Consider the following 26,792-nt stretch of genomic DNA (forward strand, 5'->3'; position numbering starts at 1 on the left):
ATTTTTGGGGAGGCCCCATTGGTGAAAGCGCGCCTTGGGTTACAACCTGTTTTGGTTTACAAACGGACCTCCAGAACGGATTATGGTTGTAAACCAAGGTACCACTGTATATGCTGGGTTTCACTTGCCCAAGGGATGGATGCATCTGTCAGTACTTGTTGCTCCCAACTTCTCATCTTTGCAATCTTAAATTCCATTTTCCATATTCCTATAGCAGTCTGGGGTTGTTGTTTTTAAATCCTCATGAATATTTGTCAGTATTTTAGTGTGCGTTTCTAATATATACATTTCTGTATGAAATTTTGCTTAATGTACACACTTTTGCTTGCAATCTCCCCCTATGGAATGCATTTTGTATGTTATTTTCACTAACCCGCTTTCCCCCTAATAAGCATGTTCCCAAATGGATGTTTTAATGATCCCACATCACACAGTTTAAGTGATAAAAGTGTGACCTTTATTCTAATGCATAACTGTCATCTCATGCCATCTTTAGAAGTTGGGCACAATGTCTGCTGATTTTATAAATTTGGTCTCAGAATGTTCACTTCAACTGAGCGCAGTTGTAACTCCTGACCTTATTTTTTGTTTTTTAAAAAATACACACTGCTTGGTTGTTAAAATAAACCTAGCACAATCCTCTATGTGGTTTACAGCAATATATAATATCATTGATGTTTTGTCTAAAGGACATAAACTTTGGATAATTATTTGCTCCGTCCACTGACAGCCCATGATTAAAGTTATGGTTGTGAAAGTCAAGATGTTCAGATTTTGTACCATAGTTATTACAAAATAAAACCAGACCCACCTATTTGTGTAGTGACTCAAAACTTACTACATTAAGAGCCAATATATTATACTCCAGCCTGTACACAGGAAATTTTGGTCACCCTCTTTGCAGAAGTGGCTTGCGGGGCAGGGGTGGCAGGGACAGAGCCACTAGGCTAGCTTCCTGGCAGGTGGGCCAGTGTTGCTTTCCAGGAGGGAAAGGAGAAAGGGTGAATTGGCAAAAGGGTCAGCATGGTGCAAACACACAAGTGGAGCCATTTGACCTTCCTGCTTGTGCATTTGCACCATGCCAACATCCCCTTCACCCTGTACCTTCCCATCTGTTTGCAAAGGGGGAAAATGAGGAAAGGATCCACAACCAATACTCTTCTCATGGATCTATGGATCAAATTGCAAATATTTTTAAAAGCATGTGCTAGGCCCCTATGTGCAGGTGTTACTGCAGCTGGCCTATTCACCCCAACAGCTGCTCACCTGAGCTGTGGTCACCTGGGTATCCCCCTCTCTGGCCACTTTCTAATGTTCTAATGAATGAGCCGTTCACAGGAGCAGGATTTGCAAAAATATGCCAGTCACAGCAACTTGTTAGCATCTCTAGAAGTATGAGATGTGAGGAGTCAGCTGTGGTTTTTCAGTGGCAAGAGAAATGCTCTCAGTGTGGGTTCAAAATCGCTGTGTGTTGTTACTCATATGCCCCACACAAAGCTGACTGAGCATAGCTATGCTAAACAGATGCTTGCACTGAATACTGAAATTCTTTTCTCAGAAGGCCTACTGTGTACAAACCACGGGAGCTGGGAGTTTTCTAGCTCTCACTCCTGGGCCTACAAAGACATGACGGAGGCGGCTACATATTCATATGCCTGCCTTGTTCATCTGTAAAGGAGGAATGAGGATCTATATTCTACTCAGGTACAACCTTATTCCCTCCAGATGTTGTTGGGCTACATCTCTCATCCTCCCTTACTGATTGAGGCTGATGGGAGTTGAACGATGGCTCCCTGTCCTTGGGCAAGGTAGTTGCATTCTTTGCTTGGCATGAGGTTTTAATCAAAACCCATCAGTTTAAAACCACAAGTGGTTATCCCTTGAGTTCCTTTCCACAATCTCCCTAAAACTCTGATAGGAATCTGGAAATATTTGTTAGCTTGGGAATCAAATGCTAAGCCTGTACTCTTAGAACTTCAACTACGAGAAACGCTGACTGCTTAAAGAAAATAGGTATATAATAAGTACTCTGAATGCATTTCCCAGTTGAAATAAGGGAGAGGCTTTTTAAACATTTGAGCGAACATCTGATAACCTAAGAAGGTTGCTAGAGATTACATCCAGAACAATGTTTTTCCTGTTAAACAAGGGTGGTTCTGTTTATTCAGTGCTCCTGATCTAATTTATGAACACCAGAACTGAAATGAATTTGATCCCAAAATCGTTTTCTGATCTTCAGAACTGATATTTAACTTTGAGATTGTATTTCAGTATTGATAGCATTCATTGTCATCCTAACATTTGACAGTATCTGAGAGGTGATATGCAGTAGCATTTCACATTTCACAATATTTGACTGCTTCTGAGATTTCATATTTGACTCCTGCCAAAAATAAAAATAAATTTTTTGAAAATGTGAACAACTCTTATGGTGGAAATCATGTATTTATTCACTTATTCTCAGTCCTACAAAATGGAATGGGACTTGCATCTGGGCAGATGTGTATAGGATTGCCTGCAAATTATTCAGCTCTCACATCCAAAATTTGAATCATCAGTATGAAATGCTGTATTCAAATGCTTCAGTCCATTGGTGAAAGGAAATAGGTGGGATATGACTTCCATGCTCCTTCCCCTCCCTGGCAGCCCCCTCACCACCACCAAAAGCATTTAAGAGGAGTCCTGCTGGATTCAGACAAAGGCCCATCCAGCCCAGCATCTTATTTCTCAAAGTGGTCAAGCAATGGGAAGTCCACAACCAATACATGAATGCAATTGCCTTCTTGCCATTATTGTTCCCCAGTGACTGGTATTCATTGGGATGCTGCCTGTGATCCTGGAGGTAATATGTAGCCATTGTGTGTAGTAGCCAGGGATAGTCTTATCCTCCTATAATTCATCTAATCAAGTCACCAAGTTCGTAGCCATCACTACAACTTGTGGTCGCAAGTTCCATAATTTAATTAGATACTGTGTGAAGAACTACTTCCTTTTGTTTGTCGTGAATCTCCTATTATTCCACTACATTGGAGTAAATTCTCCTCCAGATTCCTTCTGTACATTCTATTTTTTAAAATATATATTTTCCTGCTCTCTTCCAACTTGTTCTACTTGGTTAGACTGGTTTCGAAAACTTGATCCTTGTAATTTACTGTCAAGATCTTTAGTTTATTTTGCAATTACTACCCAGTGAAGGATGGCCTGATTTTCAAGTGGTTCCTTCACAGTGATTGGCAACATTATCTTCAAAGCTGGAATAACATTAAGTTCTCTCCTGAGCAGGAACCCCACCAAATTGGTACTTCTGCCTATGTATCTGAGGGCTATTTCCCAGTTACATGTTCGTGTTTTCTCAAAGATCATGTTTTGAATACACCCACAAGTCACTCCCAGGTCTAACAACATGGAAATTGCTTGGTGCCACAGGCGGCCACCTAAGATGTTAGGAATGAGGACGTGTTGCAAAAGACTCTGTAGAAAAAGCAGAGAAGATGGGAAATTCTATGACAAGAGTAGAATTGATAGCACTGTGCAGAGGTGGGGAAGATTTTGCCCTCCAGTTGTTGTTAGACTCCAGCTCCCAACTCTTGTCAATCTCAGCCAGGGTCAGCAACATCTGGAGGGCCATAGTTTCCCCAGCATTGGTGGAGAGAAAAATCTATATCTGCCCAGACTGCCCTGATAGTGTTGACCTGGGACAGAGCCTTTTCAGAAGTGGTTCTCCATCTGTGGAATGCTCTCCTTGGTGAGATGCATCTGCCTCTGTCAATTCTGCATTTCAGGAGGAATTTAAAAACATTCCTGTTTACCCAGGCATTTGATGGCTGAAGGGTACTGTCCTGGCAACCTTGAGATCACTGTTTTGAACTGTTTGTGGAATGTCTTATATACTTTTTAAAACTGTGACTATTTTTTAAAATTTTAAAACTGTTTTTAGAATGCTTCTTTTTAAAAAAGGGACGTGGGTGGCGCTGTGGGTTAAACCACAGAGCCAAGGACTTGCCGATCAGAAGGTCGGCGGTTCAAATCCCCACAACGGGGTGAGCTCCCATTGCTCGGTCCCAGCTCCTGCCAACCTAGCAGTTCGAAAGCATATCAAAGTGCAAGTAGATAAATAGGTACCGCTCCAGCGGGAAGGTAAACTGCGTTTCCGTGCACTGCTCTGGTTCGCCAGAAGTGGTTTAGTCATGCTGGCCACATGACCCGGAAGCTGTACGCCAGCTCCCTTGGCCAATAAAGCGAGATGAGCACCGCAACCCCAGAGTCGGTCACGACTGGACCTAATGGTCAGGGGTCCCTTTACCTTTACCTAAGAACAACAGCCTGGAGCAAATCCAAAAGATATTCAATAAAACTAGTGACATTTCCTGGATGTGAGGTTGGGAAGAGCAGTTCTGTATATCTCTAGACCAAACACATCGCAGGAGTTCTCTTAATCATCTCCCAGAACTGGAGAACATCAAAATGATAGGCATGGTTCTTTTCTTATGTCAAAGGCTGCCTGCAAAACAAACAACATACATGCAAAATCACTGAAGTTTGTGAGAACACTTTTGCCTGCAATGGTGAGAATACTTTCCCTAACCATGTGCAGTTTCTACAACCCTATTAGGCACTCACAAAGGGGTGTAAATGAATACATGGGTGGGAGGAGCAGAGTGTAAGCTGCTGGTAATTCACCACCATTATTCCCTGTCACACTGGGAACCAGCGCCTAGTGTGAGAGACAGGGCTAAGCCAGGGAGTCCTGAAGTTGCCCAGGTACTAGTCAAGACAGAGTTCAACGGGGAGCTGTCCTCATTGACAAGTCCTCCTCTTCCTGCACAGCTTCTAGGCCATTGTCCACAGCTGCCTTCGCTCTCCTATTGAGGAGACCCTGGCACCTGAGGAGGACCCTTGTGCTAGAACTTCCTGATAGCCAAACAGGCCAACTCTGGGCTTCCCACTGGGTCCTTTGCTGCCTTTGTTTTTGCAGCTCAGGTGGAAAAAGCATGGATCAGGTAATTGTCATGGAGGTTATTGTGGGGCTCGGGTGAAACACACATGAGCTAAATTTGTTCAGGGCATCTTAGGACTTCTGTGAGTTCTTCCAGTTCCTCAGTTGTGGTGGTGCCTCTGTGGGAATCCCATGCCTCTTGCTCAGAGGATGTATCCCTGAGATCTGGGTTGGGCTGGATCTTGACATGGTAAATTCAGGGGCACCCCTTTGCAGAAGGGAAACCTCCTGTACTCATTTTGGAACCAATACAAATCAGTATGGTTCCCTGTTGCACACTCTGAACATGTGGATTGTTCCTAATTTACTTGCTCCATGCCCATATCAGTCTTGCAGTATATCCTACCCCAGCCTGGACAAAGCCTTTACTAGAATAACTTCACACCTCACCCAGAGTTACCACCTTGCCTGTTGACAAACCTGCTTATGTAAATGGCTCTAGGACAGTTACATTGCAGAAGTGGTGATGATGAGTCTGGCTGTGGTTGAGCATAACATTCACAGATCAAAGCCCTTTCGAAAACAGAAAAATGCCATTGGTGTGTCCCACTTCTAAGCAATTAGATGACAAGGGACAGGTTTCAGCTAAGGCTAAAGAAGTCAATCTTACCCAAATAAGGGAGTGATCTGCAGGGTGTGTGTGAACTGGTTTCACTTAGATCAGATTCACCTTTCCCACAGAGAGAACTGTTCTCTGGACACTGGAATATGCTTGCAAGGAAATTTCACATAAACCAAAATCCAGCACCTATATATGTATGTGTGTATGAAATCAAGTATTGCGCATTTAATGGAAACATTCCACATTTAAGAATTCCTTCTCCCAGTTCATTACGGATCTAGCTTATACTGCTAGGTACCTTTCCCGCCCCGACCTGGCCACAGTGATCCATGCGATGGTCACCTCCAGGCTTGACTACTGTAATTCGCTCTACGCGGAGCTGCCCTTGAAGCTGTCCCAGAAACTCCAGAGGGTGCAGAATGCTGCAGCGAGGCTCCTCACGGGGTCTCTGCCATGGGAGCATATTCATCCAGTGCTTTTCCAGCTGCACTGGCTCCTGGTGGAGTACAGGGTCAGATTTAAGGTGCTGCTTTTGACCTTTAAAGCCCTTCACGGCCTAGGACCCTCATACCCACAGGACCGCCTCTCCCAGTATGCCCCACGGAGAGCCTCAAGGTCCATAAATAGCAACACCCTAGAGGTCCCGGGCCCTAAGGAAGTCAGATTGGTTTCAGCCAGGGCCAGGGCCTTTTCCACACTGGCTCCAGCCTGGTGGAACGCTCTGCCTCATGAGACCAGGGCCCCTGCAGGATCTGATTTCTTTCCGCAGGGCCTGTAAGACAGAGTTGTTCCACCTGGCCTTTGGCTTGGAGCCAATTTGATTCCCTCCCTCTCTTTCTTTTTTTCTTTTCTTTCTCCTCCTGCGAGGAGGCTACATTATAATATTTTAATGTTTCAATATTTTAATGTTGTATTTTAATTTTGTTTTCAAGTTGTAATCATTCAACTTGTTTTTATTATTGCTTGTAAGCCGCTCTGAGCCCGGCCTTGGCTGGGGAAGGCGGGGTATAAATAAAAAATATTATTATTATTATTATAGATGTTATTATTCCTTCTTCTTCTTCTTCTTCTTCTTCTTCTTCTTCTTCTTCTTCTTCTTCTTCTTCTTCTTCTTCTTCTTCTTCCTCCTCCTCCTCCTCTTCTTCTCTAATCCACTCATCATCCAAACAGATCCCAGGATAGTATATAACAATAACAGAGATACTGGAGTACAATAAAAGCAAAACTTCATCATGAAACAGCCATGTCACATTTTGCACTAGATGACATTTTGTAATTTGAGAGTTGTTTTCGTTATGCACATTTATTTTTAAATGCATATATATTTTTTACATTACTGTTCTATAATGCTTGGAAATGTTTGCTGGGAAGCAGTTTAAAACCCATAAGCAGACTGACTAACTAAAAAACTCCAACAAGAAGTAAAATGACGACAAATGTATGCCCTCTAAAATGTCAGCCAGGCTCATTGGAAGACCAGCTCTGCATGTGGCATGAAGGTTGGCAGCATCAACCCTGCCATGTGGGAATGCCCTGCAGGTGACTGCAGCGCATGGAGACAAACAGTGAGGTCGTGTATCCATAGCAAAGGAGAAATTACCACCGGTAGGAGTGCAGAGAGAAGAAACACCATGATGCATCTGCAGTAGCACAACTGGATGCCTTCATCTGCCCCAGCTGCAACAAAACATGTCTCTCTCGAATTGGTCTCTACAGCCACAGCAGGTGCTTCCAACAGTTTGATTTCACCCCCAAAGACACACTCCTCCATTGTCTCCCGAGACAGACGGATGCCAACAACGAAATGTCCTAACCTTGGAAGAACGAGTCAAGCATAAAGAGCTGATAATGGAACTTAATAGTTGCCACTCACATGCTCCTTACACAGAAATGAAAGAAGAGGTCACCATCAACAAGAGAATGGCCAGCAAAACGTCAGAGGGTAGCAAGCATGTAAACTCCCCGAATTGCTTAAACCAAGCAATGCTGGAAATAAAAGAGAAACAGAATCCTTCAAATGAAATCATGTAGAATAGATATACAGTGGTACCTTGGTTTACAACCATAATCCGTTCTGGAGGTCCATTTGTAAACCAAAATAGGCTGTAACCCAAAGTGCGCTTTTGCCAATGGGGCCTCCAGAAATTTTTTGTTCATAATCCCTCCCAAAATGGGTTGTAATCCAAAAAAAGTGGGACACGCACTTCCAGGTTTGACGTGTTTGTCATCCAAAACGTATGCAAACCAGACTGTTTGCAAACCAAGGTACCACTGTAATATACCGTAAATATTGACAAATACAATGATGTTTCCACGTGATAAATTAATAATATTTTATAGGTTTGGAATTCCCTTGGTGGCTGGCAGTGGAGGTTGGTCACTGCTCCACCAGCCTCACCTGCCTGCCTTGTTTCTTATATCCAGATCAGCTTCTTCCTCAGGGTTGCCCCTAGGACTGGTAGGGCAGGAGGCAAGGAGCCCAGACAGCAGCTGCTTCAATGGCAGGCAGAGCAGCTAATTCTAGCTTTGAATCCATCCTCCTTGCTGAGCTCTACAAAGTCAACAGCCAGTGCCACCCTCTGGATGGTTTGGAAGTAAGAAGGCATGGGGGCTGTCTGAGTGCAGACTGAGGTGGTGGGGATCAGCCGCCATGGGATTAGAAAGTTAATAATATTGTTATTTTATCTGTGACATGTAATTTTATTCATTTAATGAAGTTTATATACCACCTAGAGGTGGTTTACTAAAAGAATAAATCAATGAAATTATCAGTAAAAAAAAGTTAACGACTACTATTTAAAACATTCAAAAGATAATTAAAATCAATGGTGAACTTGGAAAAAAAGAACAGATTAAAACATCTGTCCACTGTATGTGTGGATGGGCTTGGCTAAACCGAAAGGGTTTTGGCCAGACACCAAAAAGATTATAGCAAAGGTGGCTGGCTGATGCCCCTGGGCAGGGAGTGATAAAGTGAAGCATAGTTTTAGCCCAGGAACAGAGGAGTGTTCGCAGTCTGAGGTAAACCTGAAGTCTTACTGGCAATATAAAAGTTGCTCACAAACCCAACAACTCAAAAGATAAAAAATACACAAGTTTGAGCAACTTGATTTTGAGATGTGGATACTTGTGTCTGAAATAACTTTCTCACAAGCCTCAACCATATTCATTTTGTTCCATTCCTGTGATTTTCAGACCATTGTTTGACAAATAAGCAAGTAGATTTAAGAACAAGAGGAAAGAGTGCTGGTGAAGGCCCATCTTCTCTAACCATTGGCCATGCTGGCTGGGGGCTGATGTGTATTAGACTCCAGCAACATCTACAGCACCAATGTTTTCCCTGTCCTGAAGGAATAAGGGCCAATCTGAATCAAACTGAAGACCTAGCCAGCCCAGCTTGCTGTTCCTATGGGCAACCAGGGAAGCCCTCAAGCAATGAGCACAAGAACATAAGAAGAGCTCTGCTGGCTCAAGCCAATGACCCATCAGCTCCAGCATCCTTTCCTCCCATTGGCCACCCAGATTCCTGTGAGAAGTCACCAAGCAGGATTCGTTTTTTTTTGTTTTTGTTTTAAATGATATTTATTAAGGTTTCAAAAGAAGGATACATAACTAAGAAAAAGAAAAATAGAAAAAAGAAAAATACAAGATACAAAATACAAAAAAAGAACAATTAAAAACAATTCCATCTTTTCATCACTTCTCTTTCATTTACTTGTTTCCCGGACCTCCTCATACCTCCCTTTTTTGTATTCCAGTTCAATTTATTAGTTCAGCAGTTCCTTTCCCTCCTTTTTAATCCTGATCTTTAATCTTAATATATTATAGCATTAGGTTTTTACGTATTTAAAATCCAATTTTTCCATATTCTTTTATACCAATTACAGCTAGAAACCACTTAACTTCAATCCAACATCATTCTAACATTCATTAATTTTGCAATATTTCTGTAAATAGTCTTTAAATTTTTTCCAATCTTCTTCCACCGACTCTTCTCCCTGGTCTCAAATTCTGCCAGTCATTTCCGCCAATTCCATGTAGTCCATCAATTTCATCTGCCATTCCTCCAATGTGGGTAGATCTTGTGTCTTCCAGTGCTTTGCAATAAGTATTCTTGCTGCTGTTGTACAAGCAGGATTCGAGCATAAGAGCACCACCTGATATTCCCAGAGACTCGTCTTCAGAGACATGCTGACTCTGAACTGGGAGACTTCATAGCTTACAATAGAGCCATCTTCCATGAATGCATCTTAATTTAATTTTAAAGCCATTCAAACTTGTGGCCATTACCACATCTTTTGACAAGGAGTTCTGTAAGTTAATTACTAATTGTGTGAGAGAAAGTATTTGGCTGCCTTAATAGACTGCTTTTGGTTGGTTTCGCTTGTGTGGCCACAAGTTTGGATATTATGAAGAGGAGAAAGTTCTCTCTACTCACCATGCCATGAATATTTCTCTAAACCTCTATAATTTCAGCTCTCCGTCCCCCCCCCCCAAACTAAACAGTACTTAGCTTTTCCTCAAAACCTAGTAAAATGTGGGAACTCGGCTGGGCTCACGGAGTCACTGACAAGATTAAAAGGGAAACAAGAAGACTCACTTTGGAAACACTGTGTAACTTCCTAAATTTTTGTCTGAAGAGAAATCTTGGCTAAATTTGGAAGCTCAGGCAAAAGATCTATGGGAATTTTTGAAGGGGTTAAGACAAACATTTTCATGACAATTTATTAGCATAATCTGGTGGGCAGGGGAGGTGTGCTTGACTAATTTCACTGCCAGTAAAACTCAGTGGTATTTGGGGAGCTCCTATTCAGACAAACATCTGCAGGGATTCTGTAGGAAGCCAACATAGTTTCAGTTAGATCTGCCCAATTTCTCAAGGGTTCTGGGAAATGTCTCATCCCAACCCAGCATGTCTTCAAAGAGAATTACATTCTCCAAACTGGGGTGAACCAGTAAACAACAAAAGTGTCATCTGCCAATTTTTCCAGGACCGAAAGCGTCATCCCCTTGCCCCGCCAGTTCAACTCTTGAGCACTGATTCAGAAGCACCGGAAACTGGACAGTGTGCCTGTCAATCACAAGCAGAAGATTTTATCTGCAGGTTGAAACCATTCCATTGTCTCTTTAATCCATGGACAAGGAATCTGACTACAGTTCCCATCATCCCTGACTACTGCCCCTGCTGGTTGATGGAAGTTGGAGTCCAACAGCATCTGGAGGGCAACAGACTCCCCACCTCTACTTTAGGTCATGCCTATTTTAGTTAGCATCCCTTTACTGCTATTAGCTAGTTCCTTGTTTCATGGGATAGATACAACTAGGTGTGTACAAAACATCCCTGACTCCCCCCCCCCAAAAAAAATTCTCTCAACATTCTTATACACCAGATGTTTTGCTTAACATAGGAGCCTCAAAATGCACTTCCAGTTTTGCTTTAGGCAAAAGTCTGCTAGCAAGTCGGAGCCTTTTGGAAGTCCCCCTCCCGGAGAAATCCCATATCTTACGGAACTTTTTCTGTCCTTGGTGATTTCTGATTAAGGAGGTACCCCTCAAATTCATTTCAGATTCCCCTTTGAGCAAAATGCTGGCGGCAACTCGGAACGCAATCTCCCCCATGTCCGTCCTTCTATCTGGATGGAGGACGGTAATCCTGGAAAAATTGCTCATTAACAATAATGGTATGTTCCCTGACATAATTAAACATAAAAGGGGATGAAGCTGCAAGTGAAACGCACCTGTAAACAAGCCACTTGAAGTATTTTGCTGAAAGATAATTACACATTGAGGAAGCAGATTAATTAAAGTAAAGCACAAAGGCCGCTGAGAAGAAAGCTTGCAAGCAAAGCAAGTTTTTTTTAATTTCACACTATTTCATATATGATAAGTGTTTGCTCTGGAGCAGAGGCTGCACTAAAAGGAACTTTTTCTGGCTGCTAGGCAAACCAAACCCATGCTGTTTCATTTAATTTTTTTGCACCCCATGCAACTCTTGAGCCATATATAAGAGAGGAGCTCCTGATTTCATATCAAAGGGATTCTCTGCACTTCGCCCTCTGCTCTTCCTTCGTCCCATTGCTTCACTTATAGTACCAGCTTGCTTCACTTTTCAAAAAGCTACCATGAACATATGTGGTGGTCCTCGATACCTTGGTGGACGAAAGGGCTTCTCCTCTGTTTCTGTCACTGGTGGCCTGGGTGGTGGCCGAGGCAGCTGTGCTCCTATGTGTCAGCCAGTTGCAAGGACGCAGGGAGCTGGTGGCTACTCCAGCGTGAGCCTTAATAACTTTGGTGGTGGAGGTCGAAGGATTGCTTGTGGTCAGGGCTATGGAGGACAAATCTATGGTGGTATTGGTGGTATGGGCATCGGCATGGGTGGTCAAGGCATGGGCATGGGTGGACAAGGCATGGTTATGGGTGGTCAAGGCATAGGTATGGGTGGACAAGGCATGGTTATGGGTGGTCAAGGCATAGGTATGGGTGGTCAAGGTATAGGTATGGGTGGTCAAGGCATAGGCATGGGTGGTCAAGGCATGGGCATGGGTGGTCAAGGCATGGGCATGGGTGGTCAAGGCATGGTCATGGGCGGTCAAGGGTGTCAGGGTGGCTTTGCAGGTTATGGTAGAATGGGAGGTTTGGGTGGTGGCATGCCATGCAGAGGCGAAGGGATCCGAGGTGTCTCGATGGATGAACGCCTCTTGAAGCCACTTTCGGTTGGAGTTGATCCAGAGGAGCAGAAAGCACGGACACATGAGAAAGAGGAGATGAAGACCTTGAACAACCAGTTTGCCTGCTTCATCGATAAGGTAAGAGCTTGGCCATCCAATGGGTTTTCTCCCCAAGGCAATTTTTAAATGAAGAGAAGAGAGCCAGCGTGGTGTAATGGCTAAGAACGGAGGACTCGTAATCTGGTGAACTGGGTTCGCTTACCCGCTCCTCCACATGCAGCTGCTGGGTGACCTTGGGCTAGTCACACTTCTCTGAAGTCTCTCAGCCTCACTCACCTCACAGAGTGTTTGTTGTGGAGGTGGAAGGGAAAGGAGAATGTTAGCCGCTTTGAGATTCCTTAAGGGGAGTGAAAGGTGGGATATCAAATCCAAACACTTCTCCTTCTCCTTCTCCTTCTCCTTCTCCTTCTCCTTCTCCTTCTCCTTCTCCTTCTCCTTCTCCTTCTCCTTCTCCTTCTCCTTCTCCTTCTCCTTCTCCATGAGGACCCCAACCTCCTTTAGTTGTAGTTCATTCTGCCTTTGCTCCTTTCCCTTTCCTCCTCTTTTGGGTTTCTGCCATGGTGCTCCCTGGTTCTAGAAGTACCCTCCAATCACATCTATTTATCATTTCCTACTCACCGGTTAAAATCCCACCATGAAATCTACTTCTTAAAAGCCTTTCTTGAAACATAACTATGCATTTAGCGCATATATAAACCACTTTAGGGTTTAAGGGACCCACTGCATTATTTCAGGAAACTTTACAACAGACTTGTTATAAAGATTATGCTCCTATTGCAGAAGTGGAGTTGGGGAGGGAGGCTAAGAGATAGTAGCTTATTTAGGGCTGCATGCACATCATACATTTAAAGCGCATTCTCCTCACCCCTGGGAAGTCTCATGGGGTGTGTAATTTGCTCAGGGTGCTGGGAATTGTAACAATGTGATGGGTAAACTACAAACCCCAGGATTATTGGTGGTTGAGGGGGAAAGTCTTTAAATGTATGGTGTGTACACAGCCTAAAATACAACATTTGAGCCATGAGCTTCTTGGTTCAAAGTTCTCCTCCTAATTCACTAAAGTAGCCCTCCAATGCTTTCCATTTGCCCTGTTTTCCTGACATGCTACTTTGTATGTCAAATCCAACACAGATTTGGTTCCCTCCATCCTGCTTTGTTTTGTCCATCTTACATCAGTTGTAAAAACCTCTGGTTCTTCGGGGAGCTTCTCATTCCAGTTTCAGCTCATGGAGTGAAGAAATGAAATGGCATTGTTTTTCCAGGAGAATGTATTTGTCCTCATTTTGTACAAACTGCATAGCCTATTATTTTCCTGTAAAAATGTTGCAAGTATCATAGAGGAAAAGCAACTGGTTATTATTATTTTTAAACACACATACACAAATTGTCGTGGGCGAGACTGGAAGGTAGAGTGAAAATGCAAACGTAAGTTGCAAGACCTGTTTGAAAAAAATATTACTTGCAACAAAATTCATTTTAGTTCTGTACTCACACAGTTACTAAGACTTCTGGGTAGTGGAAGAAACTTCAGAGTGCATACAAGTAAAATGATATCCTGAATCACTGCAACCTGGTTTGTTGCAGAGTAGTTTAAGAGAACTTATATTTCATCCAGGAAATAAATGCATAGCATTTAATATTACAGACTTGCAGACTGGTTGCATTAGATTCAGGAGACTATTTCCAGCACAGGAGAAAAAGAAATGGGAAGTTATAAAGCTACTAGTTTCTCCTTCGTCCTTCAGATTATTTTTAGCTAACAACCCCCACCCCTTTTCTTTTTCTTGTCTGCTGGAAATCTTCTCATATGTTTAGTACAATCCATCTGCAATGCATTGAGTGCTGCAGTCTTATTTTCTGCATGGAAAATAAGTTCCCTGAAAAACTAAACATTTGAATTCCAATTCATTTGTTACTTACGGATAAAAGGGTGCTTAAGAACCAGTCCCATACCCACAAGAGCGTTCCTTCATTCAAACAAGCACCAGGGAGCTTTGTATCAGGGGAATCAGCTTATGGTTTGTTTCTGAACTGTTATATCTAACACCATGAGAACTTCTGGAAAAGGTGGGAGTGTCTTATCTTTGGTGCCCCCCCCCCAAGTAAATTAAGAGCACCGAAGAACCTTCTAGAACAGAGATGTCATTGGATTCCAACTCCCATCAGCCCCAGACAGCATGTTCAAAAAAGACCCTCCAAGTGTCCCTATATTTCAGGGGCGCCTCTGATTTAGAGATGCCATCCCGGTTTCTGATTTGATCCTGGAATGTCCCAATTTTCCTTATGATGCTCCTATTTTCATTGGAGAAATGTTGGAGGGTGTGGTAGGATGTCCCTATTTTCACTGGAGAAATGTTGAAGGTATGGAGTTATCCAACCCCCGAGCCGTCTGAAGGCAATCCTGTATAGGGAAGTTTTTATTTAACGTTTAATGTTTTGCTATGTTTTTATATATGTTGGAAGCTGCTCAGAGTGGCTGGTGGCAACCCAATAAGACGTGTGGGGTATAAATAGTAAATTTATCATTATGGAATGGGACATCCCTATTTTCATTGGATAAATGTTGGAGGGTATGTCAAAGGTCAGGGAAGATGGGAGCTTGAGTCCACCAGTATCTGGAGGGTCACAGGTTCCCCATGCCCAATTTTAACTTCTAACTTGAACAACTCATTCATAGCTCAGCCAGTACAGCATTAGACTTTTTATCTCAGGGTCTTGGGTTTGAGCCCCACATTGGGCAAAAGATTCCTGGATTGCAGGGGGTTGGACTAGATGATCCCTGTGGTCCCTTCCAACTCTGCAATTCTCTCATTCTATGATTCTATAATTCCCAGTAGGGAGTGGGTGACTATCTTGCTCAGCACATAAGTTAACTGGCAAGAAAGGTTTGTTTGTACTTAGTTTTGAGGTCTATGACTAAACTTCACTGAAGTATTATTAAAAGAGGGTTTGTTTGTTTGGTTTTATTTATTTATTTATTAAAAAAAAAAACATAATGCAAAGTGAGGTGGTAGACCAAGGTGACAGAATGCAGGATGTTACCTCTTCAGACCATGGGTGGTTGTAGCATGTAGCCCCTTCATTCATTTGGGTTGGTCAGTTGGTAGAGATAAGTCACCACTGACTGTTCGCATCGCACCACCCCCAAATGTGCACAAACCCTATTCCTGATTTGGCTACTAAATTCTTGAAACCCATTGTCTGACAATCTGCATTTCATTATCTCGAACAGAGGATATTCTGATAAGCAGTACAAGGAGTCTAGTGGGATTTCTATCTGTTTAATTTTGTTTTCCATCCCTCTTAACCATCCTGAGTATTGGTATTCAGCTAACATGGCCACAACAAGAATATTAGGTCCACAGCCACAGCTAAAAGTTAAATGTTAGGAACAAAACTTTTGTTTCTAAAAGTACTTGGTTTGTTTCTAGACATAAATCAGCATAGGGAACACAATTTGATACACCAAAGAATTTTCGGAGGAAAACTGAAATCTTTCAGTAGCCTGGTTGAAGGCATTTAACCAAACTGGGATAACATATAGTAAGCCACTGAGCTGTAGCCTACCCATAAGTTTTTAGGCCTTGCAATTTGATCTCCACAGGGGCGAGGTTTCATTTTGGATTGTTGCTGAAAAAAGCATGAGCAAGAAAGTGTGTTCTCACCTCTGAATTGTGCTATGTAATGCACAGCAAGAAATTAGGCCTTGTTGGGAGACCTGCCAGAGTGGAAAGTATAAGTAGGAGGCAGTGGAAGACAGGAATGCCTGGCATGCTCTGGTCCATGGGGTCATGAAAAGTCAGAAGAAGAAGAAGAGTTTGGATTTGGTATCCCGCTTTATCACTACCCGGAGGAGTCTCAAAGCTACTAACATTCTCCTTTCCCTTCCTCCCTTCGTCCCCAACAACAAACACTCTGTGAGGTGAGTGGGGCTGAAAGACTTCAAAGAAGTGTGACTAGCCCAAGGTCACCCAGCAGCTGCATGTGGAGGAGCAGGGAAGCGAACCCAGTCCACCAGATTACGAGTCTACCGCTCTTAACCACTACACCACACTGGCTCTCAGACAATACTAAATGACTAAAGGACTAAATAACAACATGTTCCTTTCAGGTCCGATCCCTGGAGCAGCAGAATAAGGTGCTTGCCACCAAGTGGGAACTTCTGCACCAGTGTGTCCAACCTGCAAGGAAGAACCTAGAAGGCTACTATGAGAATTTCCTGGCCGCACTTAAGAAGCAGCTAGAATGCCTCTTGAGTGAGAGACAGAAACTGCAACATGAACAGAAGAACATGCAGGAACTGGTAGAGGACTACAGGTCAAAGTAAGTAAACTCATTCACTAGATCAGTGGTTTGCAAAGGGTGTGGCGTACCACAGGAGACGATGGCAAGTGTGGTGGGAAAATTCAAGGACAATCAAGGAAGCATTCAAACATTTCAGTGTAGTATAATGTAGTACAGGCATGTCCAACAGGTCGATCGCGATCTACTATCTACTGGCTGATCACGGTGCTCCCCTGGTCGATTGTGGTTGATCTGTATCTGTGGACTGTGGACCCCCAGCAATGTACCCCCCCAAAAAAGCTCAACAACTCTGACAATGGGTCAGTTGTCCAGTTGTCTTATACTATGAGTAGATCACAGTCTCTTGAGAGTTGGATGTGCCTGGTGTAGTATATTTTTATTTTATTTTTATTTTTTTGCAGAATATAGATAGATATCTTTTCAAAATCAAGCACTGCTGGGAGTTGTTTTGTTTTCCAATGTGCTTCTCATCAATAAAATTTGGTGTGGCAGGATCAATTTTTTATTCTGAAAATGTGGCCCTGAGAAAAAGGTTTGAGAACCACTGCACTAGATGAAAGTTTTGCAGTCTCCCTAATTCCTCACCCAGGAGTAGAGGGGCCATTTTAATTCTTCTTCTTCTTCTTTTGGGAAAAAAAGTTCTATTCCAATTTCCCCTTCTACGCATTGGGAGAAAGCCAACTAAGTCACACTCAGAGTAGCCCCATTGAAATCAATGGACTTAATTTATTTCATCTGCTTTATGCAGATGATATCACCCATTAATTTGATTTGAGATCACCCATTAATCTGCATAGCTGCTTTTCAAGATAAGATTGTTTGATACTGAAGGGCTCATATACATAGCCATTTGAATCTGTAGCCATCTCTAGAGATGGGGAAGAACAATTAAAAGCAAACTTACTCATTTGCATTTTTGAAAAAGTGCATTAAGGGAAACCCAGCCATCCTTCAAAATTATCTGAATTTTGCAATGCAGTTGTCCAACCAAGCAATGTGTACAAAAATGCATGTACTAGGGTAAAATGTGAATAGAATGCATATATTTGTGAAAATAACATACAACAAAATAACATACAAAATCCATTATATAAGGGAAGTTTGTTTTGCAAACAGTTAAGCACAGTTGCCTACCAAAAAAGTGTTTAACTGAGAATATTTAATTTTTAAAAACTCAGCTGGTTTCTGGTCACTACCATTGTTCCATCCTCTGTGCTGCTCAATTCGTGCTATTTTGTTCTTCAGAGAACTGCTTCCCCACCCTGTTTGATCCCATGATCCCATAATTCTTTCATGGGACTAGGTAGCCAGTCAGATTTGACTACACAATGACATCATTTTGGATAAATGAAGCCAATTCAGAGTGAGGCCAATATATCTTTATATCATTCATGTGGGTGTTTCTAGGCAACTGGATGACTGATTGCCCTCACTCTGGAGTGGTAAGCACTTTCATGCAATCTCTGGAAAATCAGCCAATGGGGGAATCTTCCAGAACTGCCAAAGTTGTTTAAGAAAAACACTCCCAATTTTGTTTATGCCTTAGTGCAGGGGTCAGCAACCTAAGGCCCATGGGCCGGAAGTGGCCCATGGAGGTCGTTTGACCAGCCCACAAGCTGCCCCCGAACCAAGCTGCCTGCCCGCCCATTGCGCTAAACCAGCGCAGCGCGTTACGGGGACTTGCTTTCGCGGCGCCGAAAATTGCGTCTGCAATTGCACACGCAATCTGGCCAACAGAGGGATCTCCGTGGGACCGATCCGTCCCAGGCAAGATAAACCTTACTGACCCCTTCCTTAGTGTAAACACTCCTTTCTTGGATCCCACTGATGGTTCTTGCAAAGCAGGTTTTCTGTTAAAATTCTTCCAACAGTAAGAGCAAACCCTAAGTGTTTCCCCCTTCTCTCTCAAAACAGATACGAAGAGGAAGTCAATAGGCGCACATCAGCAGAAAATGAATTTGTGGTGCTCAAAAAGGTAAGAAGTTGTGGCCTGGAAAATATTAATTACATACATACAGTCTAACTACCATGGAGCACCTGGAACCGTCCTGTGATACCTTGCCCCCAAACCTACCTTATATGCACCTCAGTTAAAGCAGATACTCTGTATACACACAGCAGGAAATGATGCCTGGAGATGTTTCTGCTTTCTGGAATCATGAAAATGCCAATTCCAAGATAGAAAGAACAGAATTATTTTTAGCTTTATTAAATTCAATACTACCAGTCCTTCCTTCCTTCCTTTCATTTTTTGTGTGTGTTTTCCTTCTCTCTCCAGGATGTTGACAGCGTATTCCTCACCAAGGAAGAACTAGAATCCAAAGTAGATGTGTTGGCACAAGAGTTGGAAGTCCTGAGATGTGTCTTTGCAGAGGTACAATTTAATATGAACCATGTGGGAAGCTTGTCCCTAAAGAAATAGGAACTTATTACTTGGACATCTTTTACAAAATGGGATTTAGGTATGCTTGGTCACCTTCCACAACTGCTACACAGGCTCACTGAAGGTGCCTGAGGCAAGCCACCATGTCAGACTCAGTTCAGTTTCCCCAAATGTAAAATGAGAGTCACAAAGTCCCAGGTCATTATTCACCTCTGTGGAATCTCCTGTTTGGAGCTTTGTAAGGATGCGGGTGGTGCTGCGGTCTAAACCACAGAGCCTAGGGCTTGCCGATCGGAAGGTCGGCAGTTTGAATCCCCACAACGGGGTGAGCTCCCGTTGCTCGGTCCCTGCTCCTGCCAACCTAGCAGTTCGAAAGCACGTCAAAGTGCAAGTAGATAAATAGGTACCGCTCTGGAGGGAAGGTAAGCGGCGTTTCCATGTGCTGCTCTGGTTCACCAGAAGTGGCTTAGTCATGCTGGCCACATCACCCGGAAGCTGTCTGTGGACAAACGCCGGCTCCCTCGGCCTATAGAGCAAGATGAGCGCTGCAACCTCAGAGTTGTCCGCGACTGGACCTAATGGTCATGGGTACCTGTACCTTTTAAGGAACAACTGAAGGGAAGAGGAAACTCTTGTTTATGTGAAGAGCTACTGTATGTACTATATGCATCGGAGCTTGAGTCATGTTGCAGAAAAGATGGTAGAAATGAAAACAAGAACAGGGGGCATATTTATTTGGATGGATGGAGGTTGCATCCTACAAATTCAGTTTATTCCCACCATACTCAATGGGAATGTCTCCATTTGCCTAAATGTTTACATTTTAATATTGGGTAGAAGTTATTCCCTACAAATGTCTCTTTGAAGACAGCTTGGGAGCATCTGTTGTTATTGCGATCCAGCACATTTTTACAGAATTTGTCTTAATAAGAGCAATTTGAAAAGCCCAGTAAGTAGTCCAACTCATTTGTTTGACCAAATTAGGAGCATGATGTTTAAAAGGGAAAGGTTAGCCATGTGCAATCTTACAGTGAGACCATATCATGTTCTGCAGGAGTTGGCTCAGTTTGACCACCAGATTGGCGACACCTCGGTGGTTCTGAAAATGGACAACACACGTGACTTGGACATGGACCTCATCCTTAAAAACGTAGAAGCCTGGTATCAGAATATTGCTCATACCAGCAAACAAGAAGCTGAAGCTTTTTACCACAACAAGGTGAGTCAGAGTACAAGAATTAATCCCCATTTAGGGTTCTCTGCAGATGATCAGTATTTAGTGCAACAAGAATACAGCTGCCCCTTTATTCATACTATAATGTATGGTCACGGTGCCATTTCAGCCCAAGGAACCATTATGATGTTGGAATGTGCAGCTTGGAATGTGGCAACACAAGTGCTTGACTTGAACATCAGCACTCAGGCAGCAAGGCAGAGACCCTTCTTTCATGTACCAGACTGCAGATTGTTCAGCAGCCATGATCTCTCTACCCTGCAGCAAACCTATTGACTCTGAAGCATATGTTGATTTTTAAAATAATTGATTATGGAGTTGATGGTTACTGAAACTATTGCGGAAGATTGTTTAGAGATCTATGTGCACAATGTCGATCAGAGGTCTGCAGCCTAAGGCCCATGGGCCGGAAGCAGCCCGCAGAGACCATTTAACCAGCTCACGAGCCACCCCTGAACCGAGCCGCTAGCTCAGTGAGTCCCTGCGTGCTGCGTTAAACCGGCGCAGCGCAGCACAGGGACTCTCTTCCGCGGCTCTGGAAATCACTTCTGCGCATGCCCAGATGCCAAAAATTGCTTCTGTGCAGGCGCGGTTTCAGAGCCGCGAACATGCGCAGAAGCGATTTTCAGAGCCGCGAACATGCGCAGACGCGATTTCCGGCATTGTGCTGCGCTGGACCAGCCTAGGAGGATCTCCGCAGGAGTGATAAGCTTTGCCGACCCCTGCTCTAGATAGTGGTCCTTTGCTCTAGGTCAAAACTAGAGGCATTTTGGCCGCACATACACACACACAAGTTGTAACATAATGCAGCCTAGAATTAAAGTGTGATCCTAATAAAGCCCTTAAAATTCAGTGCATCTTATTCCCTTAAAAATGCACTTTGGACTGTGCCTCAACTTTGGCTAAGTTATGTCGTTATCATTTAAGAGTTATACTGCAAACATCATCATAGTAGACATTGTACATAAATTCCCAATAATGGGCTGTGCCAATAGAATCCAGCATTTCAAATTCAAGACTTGCCCGCATGTACACAAAGTGCACAATTCAGATTTATTTGGGTGCTACCACCTGCACTCCTTTTTATCCCCTGGATTAAAGATCAAAGTTGTGGGTGGTATCCAACAAAGTACTCTCTCTAGCACAAGGACCTTTGGCTGTGCAATGGAACTTCCCTCCATCTCCTCTCCCTGTGCCCCACTCCACACCACACTAAATCCTCTCTGGAGGTTCCCCCAGGCCTCCAGATCAGATTTTGGGAGAGTGCAAGGGCATGCAGGGAGAGGGACAGGAAGTTCAGTTATACAAGCAGAAATTTTTGTACTGGGGGAAGTAATTAACTGGATACTCCATTGTGTATATATAAATAAAAATGTTCATGTTTCAGTAAGTGCACAGTTATTGGGCTATTTCAGGAGATAAAGCACTGGTTTCTTACCTTGACAGTTCAGCAGCTATTCAGGTGGTGCTGATTCCCAGAAGTAACTGTGTTTTCCTTGCACTAGATTGCAGAAATGCAGAACCATCGGGGCAAATTCAACGAAGAGCTTAAATGCAACCAGCATGAGATCACAGAGCTGAACAGAGTGATCCAGAGGCTGCATAGTGATACTGACAATGCAAAGAAGCAGGTAGAGCAAGTTTGTTTTAGCCACTTGTCTCAGCGGATGAACTTGTCTTCCTGTAACGGCAACAGTTCTGATCATGAGCTACCCATAGACAAAGGCCTAATATAGTAGCTCCCCAACTGTGATAATGGTTGGAGGGTGTGCTGCAAGGAAGATCCCAGATATAGCAACATTCTGCCCTTCCTTCCTTCCTTCCTTCCTTCCTTCCTTCCTTCCTTCCTTCCTTCCTTCCTGTTGCCTCTGCTGGGAATGATTTTGCTGTGCCTCTGTATTGGATACCATAAGATCATTTGATTATTACTGATGCAGAGGAGGAACAGATTGACCAGCTCTCAAAAAAGTTGTGTGCTGTGAGGCTGCATAGCAATAGTGGAACAGTTGCCTTGTTTGCAGCAGCTCCTAGGTTCAATCCCCTGAATATCCAGGCAGGGCTGAAAAATGCCTGCATTGCCACTGACCATCACAGTAGACCATACTAAGCTAGATAGAGCAATAGTCTGACTTGGTATAAGGCATGCCCAATGGACTTTCCTGGTGACTTTGATCTTTTGGTCATAAGGCATCAGATACTGCCAACTACTAAATGCTAGCACATGGCAACTATCAAAGATGGTTACATCTGAAATGCCCATTGCAAATGAACTATTAAATATTTAAACCCCATCACATGTTAGCCATTCATATACTGTAAATTTCCAATGACTGAAATCATACCTCAAAGTTAAATCTCCAAGATATACAGTCGTACCTTGGATCTTGAACAACTTAGTTGCCGAACGTTTTGCCTCCTGAACGATCGGAAACCGGAAGTGAGTGTTCCGGTTTTTGAACTTTTTTTGGAAGCCGACTGTCCAGAGGGGCTTACACAGCTTCTGATTGGCTTCAGGAGCTTCCTGCAGCCAATCAGAAGCTGCGCTTTGGTTTCCGAACGTTTTGGAAGTCGAACGGACTTCTGGAACGGATTCTGTTTGACTTCCAAGGTATGACTGTAAACCAGATATCATTGGGTGTCATCATTACAGATTGTCTAACAATATCATATATGACTGTTCAGGGGATATTTGAAGAATATATGCTGAGGAGAATTCAGAAAGCCATCTCAACCATATCCATGACTAACCATTGAAAAGGATGATAAGAAAAGCCCTTGAGAAAAATCACATAGCCCTTTCCTATTCTTTGCAGTGGCAAGGTCTGTAGAAGACAAGTTGCAGCAGCAGAGAGGAAAGCCAGTGCTTGCTTTTACTACTTAAGGAGTAGGGAAACAGTGGCTCTCTTGATGTTGTTGGACTTCACCACCTCTGACCAATGGCTATGCTGGCTGAGCCTGGTAGGATTTGGAGTCCAACAATGTCTGAAGGGCCACAGGTTCCCTATCCCTGCCCTCACTCATCAGCACTGCAAGAAGCCACGGAGATCCCATTTCCTTCTGCTTTTAGCTTTATCTTGAGTATCCTCCCGACGAACCATTAATTTTTATTCTTTTCCCCATTCCCAGGTTGCAAGCCTGCAGTCAGCTATCTGCGATGCTGAGCAGCGTGGTGACATTGCCCTAAAAGATGCACGGAGCAAGCATGTTGAGCTGCAGACAGCCTACCAGCAGGCCAAAGATAAATTAGCTTGCCTGCTTCGTGATTATCAAGAGCTGCTAAACACCAAGCTGGCTTTGGATATTGAGATTGCTACTTATAAAGCAATGTTGGAAGGAGAGGAGAACAGGTGGGGTGCCATTTTGAATATATACATATAATTGAATGGATATGTTTTGGGGTTCTAGCTACCATTTGCCCCGGGTAGCATGGGCAATGATTATGGAGGGTGGAAGTTGCAGACCCACAGCATATGGAGGACCATAAGTAGGGATGTGGGAAAAGCTTGATTCAGGTCACATTCAAAGTTGCATCTACCAATTTTCCACTTTCCAAAACATAGTGCGTACAGAATCACAGCCATCCTGCAAAATTCACACTTCACTGGCTTTTGTGATGCAATTTTCCAGCCAAGTAATGTGTGTAAAAATGCACATATTGGGGTAAATTGTGCATGAAAAGGCATATAGAGGGGCCCCTCTGTTAGATTCCCCACCACCAAGACTCCCCCCCCGCGCATCCTCTTTTTTCGTCTTCAAAATATGTCAACCGTACTGTTGTGTACTGAGCTGAATAGGATCCAAAATGCAGCAGTCTGATTGATCCTAGAACAATGCAGCAGTATGATTGGTCCGCAGGAGCCACCCAATCCAGCTCCAGTTGGAAGTGAATCCACAACCTGATTGGCCTACAGGAGAATCCCGGAATTAGCCAATCACGTGCAGCCCACTGTGTAAATAATGTATATAAAGCAGATATCGTGGGGGAACTTCCATTCCTCCTCACCACTATGAGCGGAATAAAGAGCACAAAATCCACTCTCGACTCCGAAGTATATTTCACGTACAAAAATGCCATATGTAAGCCATTCTGGTGTGGTAAAATAATGAATGCATTTTGTTTCTCTGTTCCTAACAGGATATGTGCAGGGAACCCTGTCAGCGTTGGTGAGTATATTCAACGTTCACCTCATTCCAAAACAAATCAACAGCTTACTGGGGGGTTGTTTGCTTGTTTGTTTGGATTTGTAAATCTATCAGCAAAATAACAGAACCTGCTTTCTTGGTCTTCCTTCACAGCTATGGTGAGTGGCGGCTTCCCAGTTGGCGAATGTGCACCTGGAGTGGGAGCTGGAATGGCCTATGGAGCTGCTGTAGGAAGAGGTGTAGAACATGGAGTTGGCGCCTACGGCGGCGTTGGGGACGGGTTCAGCTCTGGAAGTGCAGGATGTGTCCACACAATGGGCTCCCGAACTGCAGCTGGCTCAGTAGGCAGAGCGGCCGGTGTTGGTTATGGGATTGGGCATAGCGGTGGAGTAGGAGCTGCAGGAGGGTTCAGTTCCAGAAGCGGAGGCTACGCTTCGAGCATTACTACCTCTAAGCACGAGGTGACCTCTGGGGGTGGCAGGCACAGCTCAGGCATTTCTACAGAAGGGAGTTGTGGGGGTGGGCACCACGGTGGGATCCACCACGCAGTCGGGGGAGCCGGAGGAATTAGCTCCTCTGGGAGTGGGGGCTATGGGGTTGGAGTACAGAACTTGGCTGCTGGGGGGGCTTATGGCACCGGGTCTGGTGGAGGCATGCTATCAGCTATATATGGCGGTTCTCGAGGGGACTGCACCACCGGTGTTAGAAATGTGCATGTAACATCTGTCAGTTCTTCATCCAGAAAATGCCTCCACTGAAGCCCAGCTGTTGGGAAGGAATGAAGCCCGCCTGTAGACAGCTGCACGAATCATTCAATTTGTGGCCAGTGGCAGCCATGTGCTAAAGTAACAGCCCTGCCCAACATACGATCTCTAGCAGAGAAGTTTCTGATTTCTTGTGGATTGCTGTAGCATGAGTTCAATGGCTCGGTAGCTATCTTTGGGAATTATTTTGGCTATGCAAGCAATCTCCCTCCATGGTTTCTCCTTTCCCCCTTTTTCACCCCCTGGGTTTTCTTGCACAGGCTAAATTAGGACTCACTACATTTGGATTCAGAAATCCCCCCTCCTCGTTCTAGCAAAGCATTTCAGAAGGGGAAGCAATGGCTTCACTGTCCGATATGAGATTGCAAAGTAGCATTTCTCTTTCCAGTTGTGTTGCACAGGAATGACATTTAGCTATATGCATATTTTACTCAGTTGGATTTGTTGACCCTGCTTTGCATGTATGCTCTCATCATACCAGAAAGCTCCCTTTGATATAAATTACAGTATTGTTGCAACTAGACCTGCAACAGATGTGGGTGCTTAGAGGTCAAATTAATCCAAAATTGTTAGCAGCCAGATTTGAGGGTTGGGGGAAGTGATGGTGTGTGGTGTGTTTACCTGCAGTTAACTTGTGCATCAGTACCCTGGTTTTGGTGACAAGAATTGTGTTTCAACCTTCCTAAAAGCTGTTTATGGAATTCAAAAAATATATATCAAGAAATCTTCAGAATTATTCTGTGAAATTCTGTTTCGGCTCTACTTGCAATAAAAATTAGTAACAATTAAGCACTTTTATATGTTTTACCCACACTTCAATGCATGCATTGCTATTTTGTCTAAAGACTGGTTCAAAACATCTTGTGCTGTCTGTATCTACACGGTTGTAACATCACTGCCTACACTTTGCTTCTTGTCAAGAACTCCAAACCCTCTTCTGCATTTTAAATAAACTGCATGCATGCACCTGGCTTCTGTCTTACATAAGCGTTTTCCATTCCCCCCTCTCTCTGAGAAAACGACGACGTATAACTAAACTTATATATGCTAATGTAGGCCCTCTCTTGAGACAGGTATTTTGCTGCAATGTGCTTTGCAACACATTATTGATGCAATAATAGTTCATCATTGGTGGATTTATTCTGCTTCAATTAGTCTGTATTACAATGCTTCGCCAGTGCTACCACATAACTGCTATTTGCAGGAGCTACAGTGTGACAGGGACGCAGGTGGCGCTGTGGTCTAAACCACTGAGGCTTGGGTTTGCCGATCAGAAGGTCAGCGGTTTGAATCCCACCGACGGAGTGAGCTCCCATTGCTCTGTCCCAGCTCCTACCAACCCAGCAGTTCGAAAGCACACAAAAAAGTTCAAGTACAGTGGTGCCTCGCAAGACGAAAATAATCCGTTCCGCGAGTCTCTTCGTCTAGCGGTTTTTTCGTCTTGCGAAGCAACCCTATTAGCGGTTTAGCGGATTAGCGGTTTAGCGGCTATTAAAGGCTTAGCGGCTAAAAGGCTATTAGCGGCTTAGCGGCTTAGAAAAAGGGGGGGGAGCGAAAAAAATCTCAAGACTCGCAAGACGTTTTCGTCTTGCGAAGCAAGCCCATAGGGAAATTCATCTTGCGAAGTGCATCGAAAAACGGAAAACCCTTTCGTCTAGCGGGTTTTTCGTCTTGCGA

The 26,792-nt window shown here is 43.7% G+C and overlaps 1 protein-coding gene across 1 annotated transcript; it reads left to right on the forward strand.

The window, feature by feature from the left end:
• Window positions 1-11,613: 11,613 nt before the first annotated feature.
• On the forward strand, window positions 11,614-26,076 carry LOC308471149 (keratin, type II cytoskeletal cochleal-like). Its single transcript, XM_080995146.1, has 9 exons — window positions 11,614-12,364; window positions 16,398-16,609; window positions 18,506-18,566; window positions 18,870-18,965; window positions 20,029-20,193; window positions 21,714-21,839; window positions 23,335-23,555; window positions 24,344-24,372; window positions 24,505-26,076. The coding sequence occupies exons 1-9, from the start codon at window positions 11,681-11,683 to the stop codon at window positions 25,107-25,109; spliced, it is 2,199 nt and encodes a 732-aa protein (XP_080851272.1). The 5' UTR covers window positions 11,614-11,680; the 3' UTR covers window positions 25,110-26,076.
• The last annotated feature ends 716 nt before the right edge of the window (window positions 26,077-26,792 follow it).

Source organism: Podarcis pityusensis, assembly GCF_964106645.2.
Source record: "Podarcis pityusensis genome assembly, chromosome: 2".
Lineage (NCBI taxonomy): Eukaryota > Metazoa > Chordata > Lepidosauria > Squamata > Lacertidae > Podarcis > Podarcis pityusensis.